The 7,727-nt window shown below is 41.3% G+C and overlaps 1 protein-coding gene across 1 annotated transcript; it reads left to right on the top strand.

Annotated features, from left to right (window-relative positions):
- The first annotated feature begins 418 nt into the window (after positions 1-418).
- Positions 419-4,103, top strand: LOC130184396 (ADP-ribosylation factor-like protein 4A). The gene is made up of 2 exons (XM_056400375.1): positions 419-553; positions 1,944-4,103. Exon 2 carries the CDS (start codon positions 2,023-2,025, stop codon positions 2,626-2,628), a length of 606 nt encoding a protein of 201 aa, XP_056256350.1. The 5' UTR covers positions 419-553; positions 1,944-2,022; the 3' UTR covers positions 2,629-4,103.
- Positions 4,104-7,727: the final 3,624 nt, after the last annotated feature.

The raw sequence follows: 7,727 nt of genomic DNA, 5'->3' as shown, positions 1-7,727 counted from the left end.
AGATTTTATATCCACACAAACTACAAATAAACACTGTTGTGAGGCCGGGAAACATTTAAAATAGAATATCTGACACTGGAGGAATATGTTCAAGTCTTTTCCAAGTTTAAAGTTGAGGTTGTAAACTGTAGTATGTTTATGTTTTGGAACTGAATTAGGAAAACTGAAACCCTCTACCCCCAAAATAAAAATAAATCTACTCATAAAATCTTTGTGTTTGATCCTTACAAGAAAATCTGTAAACACAAAACATTTGCCAATAATATTAAAACTTTTTAAATAGTAGCCTCATTTACAGATTATCTTTGTTACAGAGATTTATTGTGAAAAAACAGTCAGACTGTGTACAAGTGCATGATGTTAAGTTGTTCTGAAGCTTTATTTTGAAAAGCGTCCGCTCTGTCTCTGTGCAGCTTGGCGCTGCAGGAGAATGGAGAGAGAGTCTTTCCAGCTGCGTGTCTCAGTTCATCGAAGGATATGATCAGAGCGAGAACCGATAATCCACTTCCTGTACGGACACACTGTCAGTGATGGATTAACACTGTCGGTCACGGTAAGTTCACTATAATAACTATGAACTGTGATTTCAGTGTAGAACACAACGTGATAACTGCTGTTAAAATTATATTTGGCGACACATGCAGCTAAAATTAATTTTATTAGCCGTTCCTCTGTTTTCATCTAACGTGAATATAATAACGGTTAATGTAAATGTGCAGCCACACTGGGCCGAATGAAACCAATTTAAATGATATGATTTAAATTTTTATATATTTTTTTTAAATTTTTATGGACACTTGTTGGCATCTGAGCCTCCAACCCAGCCTGGTCTGGTGTTAGGGTCAGAACCAAAGAACTATATGCCAGACTCCATTTTAAAAACTCCTAAATTAACAGGCTTTGACTCTTCTCATGTTTAATTTAGATCCAGAGAAAAATATGATCAAGACTCCATTAAAAGAACTAAATTAACAGGCTCTGACCTGTTTATCTTAGAACCAGAGAGAAATGCCAGACTCCATTTAAAAAGAAAAAAATTGACAAGCTTTGACTTTCCTCATGTTGAACTTAGAACAAAGGAATATAAAATATCAGACTCCACTTAAAAAAACTCTTAAATGAACCGGCTCTGACTCTCCTCAGGTTTAGTAGCTTTATCTGTCTTATGTGTGGTGACACATTTCCTCGATCGTCTCAACTTCTACATCCACAAAAGTGTCCACTGTTTGTTCAGATTCAGAAATACTTTATTAATCCCAGAACCCATTTCTGCAAACTAATCCATCCCCATAAAGAATAAAAAGACTAAATAAATGGAGTAACATTAGACCAAAGTCCTGTCTCTGCTGTAAACCTGATGCCTAAATGCAAACTACATATGAAATGTCATTTATCAAAATATCTTCTGTCACAGTTGCTTTGCGACGTGTGTTTGCAGATGAACAAGGATTTATTCATTTATAGATTTAATTGAAATCCTTTCATCTTATCCTTTCAGTATAAGAGTCAAGCCAGTCTGTGTTGCCAAGCAACACCTCTTTTTTTTTTTTTTTTTTTTTTTTAAAAGCTATATCTCCATGTCAGTCTGCTGGGGTGTTGTTGTTAAAATATCCTTCCTCTGATCGGTCCCTGAAGACTGGATAATCAGCTAAATCTGGGATTTCAGTGGAATTTAAAAGCCTTCTTCCTGTTGTTAACTGATTCACACACTGAATAGAAATTAGCGTATGAAATCCCCGTTGGCTGCTGTGGCACCACATGTGCAAATGTGCTGCTGTTTTATTTCTCATGCGTCTCTCGCCACCAGGATAATGTAAGGATCTGCGGTCCAGAGGGAGATGGGGAGATAGTTACTTGTTGGGTGTTTGGTCTTTTGTGAAGCAGTGGGGTGATGAGCGTCTGTGTGCTTTGACTCATTATGCGTACTGTGTTGACCCCGCCAGGCTGGAGCTGCTGTTCCTGGTGGAATAAAGTCAACGTGGTGAATATTTGGTGACGACTTCTCCCGCTCTGTATGACAAGATGGGGAACGGATTATCGGATCATCACTCGCGCTTCCCCCGCCTCCCGTCCTTCCAGGCTCTTCACATCGTCATTCTCGGACTGGATTGTGCGGGGAAGACCACCGTACTGTATCGCCTACGCTTCAATGAGTTTGTGAACACTGTCCCGACTAAGGGCTTTAACACAGAGAAGATCAAGGTGTCGGTGAGAGGTGGCCGGCAGACAGTGTCCTTCCACTTCTGGGATGTCGGTGGTCAGGAGAAGCTGCGGCCTCTGTGGCGCTCTTACACGCGCTGCGCCGACGGCATCGTGTTTGTGGTGGACTCGGTGGACACCGAGCGCATCGAGGAGGCCAAGACAGAGCTGCACAAGATCACACGACTGGCGGAGAACCAGGGCGTGCCGGTTCTGGTGGTGGCTAACAAACAGGACCTGAGGAACTCGCTCAGTCTGGCTGAGATGGAGAGCATGTTGGCTCTTGGCGAGCTCAGCAGCGCCACGCCCTGGCATCTTCAGCCTTCTTGTGCGATCATCGGTGAGGGATTACAGGAAGGTCTGCAGAAGCTGCACGCCATGATCCTGAAGAGGAGAAAGACGCTGCGGCAGCAGAAGAAGAAGAGATGATGTACTAAGAGCGGGAACTATAAAACGTGAGCTGGATCTACGGCTGCGTGGGAACTGTGTGCTGCACACCGTCCGCTGGTTCATTGTGTTTGCTGTGAAAGAGGCACAACGACTCCTGTCCAGTTTGATCATCCCAGTGGAAGGTCTCAGGTCAGCCAGGGTTTCCCACAGAGGACAGTGGGACTGGTTTTGCTCTGTGGACTTTGGATGCCAACATCCCTCTCAAGTCCTTCTGAAGTCAGTGACACTGAAGAGCAGCACCGACGTCTTAAAGAGCGATGATGAGCAAACGATGCTTTCTGTAATTTGTTAAAATATGTGCTGCTTCTCTGTTAAGAAACAATCAGTCTTTATATTTTTATTCAGTGAAAGTACTGTTTTTACTCAAGTTGAAATAAAATGACTTGTGTAAAAATACGTCCTTACATACAATACATTCCCTCTGTAACGGGCACTTCGCCGCCTGTACATGCGAAACATACAACCACCTCCCTATGACATCACTAGAATTACCGCCTCGTGTACGCCTCCACCACTAAAAAGTGTGTTGTGAGGTCACCACGCAGATATCGCGTTCACAAGGCCAAAACTGCATTTTGTGAGGTCACCACGCCCTTGACCTTTGACCATCAAAATCTAATCAGTTCATCCCAGAGTCCTCGTGAATGTTTGTGCCAAATGTGAAGAAGTTCCCTCAAAGGGTTTCTGAGATATTGTGTCAACGAGAATGAGAGGGACGTACAACATATAAACAATATGGCTGCTGCTCTGACTGTCGCCGGCGCAGAGGAATAAAAATACTAAAGACTAAAATTACTCATGTAAAAATACTCCAAAAATAACGAGAGTAAGTGTAACTTGTTGATTGCACCTGAAGTGACAGTTTCCATGTTGCACAATGGGACTTTAGTCCAGAGGTTTGGGAACAGACTGTAATTTGGACTCTATAGAATTATTATTATTCATGAATGAAAATTGCCTTTTTGAAGTTTAAAGTTAAACTGTGATAAAACATTATGTGGTTGTCTGTTTAGCACTTAGGAGCAAAGGGGAAAGAAAGTGGATACACCAAAAATAAAACAGAATAAACATGATTTTAACATCAGTGGCTCCATGTGGCTGTAAGAGGAGAGATTTATTGGCTGCAGGAAGCTGTGACTTCACCAACATAGCTCCCTGTAGACGGCTGCTGTGGATGTGTGGATCTGGTGATTGACAGGCCCATTTGGTCCAGCAGGAATAGTCTTTGGCTGCGTGTCCAGTCGAGTGTCCGTCCTCAGATACATGTTGAGCAGAGCTCAAACGGACACTGACAGAGCGCCGATTGATTCTGAAACCGAAGAAGTCAAGTATTTTTACGCACAGTAAACGGGTGACATGTTGGAGACTGTTACCAGGTTTCACTGCCGCGCTCGGTGGCAGGGTGTTGATATTTATGTGTTGGTTTACTTGGAATAAAGTGTTTTGATTCTTTTTATCAGTGTAGCTGTTAATCAGTCTTCCATGCTCCAGGTTTGTTCTCCACCTGTTGGTTCATGTGTGAGTCAGAGCTGCCCTCCAAGGTAGAAGACGCCCTTCCTGCCTTTGTTTATCATGAACGTTCAGATGAAAGCTAATGAGGGAGGAATCAGTTCACATTAGCTGCTCGTAGACGGAGAGATAAGACACTTAAAATCCAAATGTTCTGCAGTTTGACCCTGATACTGAAGCTCCAAACAAGACGAGGTCAAAACCTGGACCGTGTCGTAGTTACTGAAGACCAGGGATTGTTAAAGAATTTATAAATGAATGATTAATCCATCAATAAATACTTAAGATTTAAAAAGCCATTAAATAAACCACTTATAAATACATTTATTAATTCATGAATGAATTTGAAAAACTATTTGAAAAGGCATTTTAAAAATAATAATACAAACCTGGATTCCCGCTTCAGTTTCCATCTGCTTTTCCTTTTCCTGTTAGTTAATTGATTAGCTTAGTCATTTAGCTTTTCCTCTTAGCCTTTCTGTGACACTCTGGTTCTTCAGTGCTGCTAAAACACAGTTTCTATCCTCTCTGGGACAACGGGACGCCATTACTCTCCAGTTTGAATCAAAGATTTCAGATCTGTGTTGGTCACCTCATACAGGACGTAAAAACTCATCTGAGTGGAATCAAGTGTCTGATAATGTGACTTTGCTCTAAAACTCAAATTATCATCCTGATTTCCCTCTGGAGAATTTCTCAGTGTAGTTCATTCTTGCCCACAAATTAAACTCGTTTCTCCCAGTGTCAAAGATATGAAGATAAAAACACAATGATCTTGTAGTTATTACTTCTTGTGCTTGTGTATTTCAGTCACATCCAGTCTTTGATCTTTCTCACAGTTGTGGGAAAGTGCTGTGAAAGTACAACCATCCATCTGAAGATGGGTGTGAGGTTTGTGAGGGTTTGTGCTCAAGCTGAGTCTCGACTGTGTGAACTGCTGATGTGATCCCCAGTCGGTGTAGGAAGGGTGTAAACTGCAGTGATCCGAGTGGAGGTCAGGAAAGCAGATAAGGAAAGAGGAACCACTCCCTGCCTGCCCCGGTTTCCTGAGAAGAGCCTGGCTGTCGGCCACTGCAGCCCCTCCAGCAAAACCAGCCAAACTCAACCCTCAAACACTGTGACCAGACGGCAGGACAAGTTTCTTCAAACTATCATGTTTACAGTTTTGAGAAAAGCGTCAAAAGGTTTCAAGAAATGTGTTTGAGCAATGGTAAAAAAGTGGGATATGGGGGATACTCGACTGTGACCTGAGAACCTCAACTACAAACTGCGTGACGCACTGTTGACCAGCTGCAGTGGTGAATCTGAAACAGCAAATATTTCATGTTAAAGGTGTCAAAGGTCACAGAATTAACACCAGCTGTTAACGTTTAATTCCATTGGTGAAGTGTTTGATCATTTGTGAAGTGAAAATACCTGCCAATAAAGCAAACTGAGGCATCAGGTCGTCTTTAAGGAAGAACTTAGAGAAACAGAAAGAGAACATCTTCATTGTCATTGTACAAAATATACAATGAAATACAACGTGAGCACTTTACGCCAGTTGAAAGATCTCATTCACTCCCTAATCAGCTGCTTGGAAAAAGTGAATGCTTTTAAGCATCTGTGCACCTGAAACAGTTTACCTGCTGATCTTAGACTCGCCCCGTCAATGTGTTCTTTAAAAACCAAACTAAAGACCTTCATTTCTTAAATGCTGGAGGAACCATGAGCGGGAGGCTGGAGACTACAGTCCAGACCAAGCGGGAGACTTCTGCTCCTCACTGTGTTTCCTGGTCCAAGACAGTTTTCACTTCACTCATTCACTTCACTCATTCACCTCTCATCAGCTGGTTTAAGCTTTAAACCAGCTGACAACATTAACACATACTAGCAACACACAGTAAAATTAGCTTCTTCTACATTGAATTAAATGCTGTTATAGCTAGCGCGCTAATCGCAGTTAGCTTTTCACTTTAACACGTTAATGACGCAGTATAAACATACATACTTAATGACATTTGTTTATCCGTCTATAGCTTTATTTAATGCGAAATAAACGACACGAACACAAACAACGTCACAAAACAAGAGTAAATGTTTTCTTACCTGATGTTTTTGCAGGATATAAATTCACTTAACTTCTCTCAGGTGACCAAACAGATTCCGTCTTTCCTAATATTCCAGTTCTCCATTAAAACCCTACAATTCAAATTCGCTCAAAATAAGAATTTATCAGATATAAAATGATCCAGGAAACAGAAGACTAGCAGCAGTGAGGAGTGAGACACCCAGCATTTGATTCGTTATGTGTTTATGGTCTGAATCTCCAGTTTGAAGTTTTCTTCAATACAACATGATGTTCATTTTTCAAAGTTCCCACAGTGACACTGAAGTGACGAGGATCACAGTTTGTACTTGTCAGTGTCTCACACACTGGGAATGTTGCTGACTGAGTTTTACAGTTTTCTGCTCTTTATCTCTGAACAGACGTCCACAAATCTTTTCTTCTGTCCCTGTTTCACCTCACCCCTGATCATTTGTTCAGTTTTGATTCACACTGTCTCAACAAATACAAATCTCTTTGCCACAAGCACAATTTGTTTTCACATGCGCAAACTTGAATTTCTCATTCAGATTTATTTTCCAGGTTTACAAAGTTTGATTTACAAATATTGGAATTATTTGTAAACATCACTTTATAAGTTCAAAATCATTTTGAGCCTAATTTGAGTCGGGGGCGAAGTCGTTCAGACAAGGCCGCAACTGGGGGCGCAAGCTAGTCGCTGCTCCTGTTAGCATTAGCATTTTTTTTAATTAAAAAAAAAAAAGTATTTGTGTGCTAGTGCTTGCTAGCATTAGCAGCTAATTATAATGCTAACAATGATATATTATAATTGTAGTATATAGTAATGACTATAATGGTAGCAATGTACATGTGCACTATAGAGCTGCCCCCCATCTTCATTAGCGCTAGCATTGTTGGCATTGTTCATTGATGAATGAATTTAACGATTTCTAAGATTGCAGAATAGTACAATGTAAAGTGAGAAAATTACTGTAAAATGTTCAGTTAGTTTCTTTTTACAGTATACATAGCTGCACTAGTTTACAGTTTGTTTTACAGTTTAGATCAAAGATGATCAGCGTGACATTTGAAAGGAAATGTGGTATGAAGCTAACAGCTAACCGGCTCTGGGATTGTGATGATTTCACCAGTTATCAGCCTGTTCAGTTGTCAGTTAATTTAATTCACAATTAAAAGAAAATCAAGTGAAATCTCCGACATAAACAGACACAACGGACCGAGACTCCAGATGAAGTGGATCCTTTTCCTGAGCTGGGCCTTAGACCAAAGTGTCAGGACTGCTGCCGCTGCATGTGCAGACCTGTACATGTTAAAGCAGAACGCTCTGTGCACGTTCTGTGTTCAGGCTTTGAACCAGGAAGCTGAGTGGGAGAGAGACTGAAGGTGCAGGATGCCTATAAACCAGTGAGGATGCTGTTGTATAAACCGCTTTTAAACAAAAGGTCAGGTGACCTGCAGCCGGGAATCCTGCAGGGAGCGCTGTGTCAACAGCTTCCTCTCT

This window comes from Seriola aureovittata, chromosome 16, assembly GCF_021018895.1.
Source record: "Seriola aureovittata isolate HTS-2021-v1 ecotype China chromosome 16, ASM2101889v1, whole genome shotgun sequence".
In the NCBI taxonomy this organism is placed as follows: domain Eukaryota; kingdom Metazoa; phylum Chordata; class Actinopteri; order Carangiformes; family Carangidae; genus Seriola; species Seriola aureovittata.
Note: the sequence above shows the minus strand (reverse complement) of the source record. Positions and strands in the feature narration are given on the sequence as shown.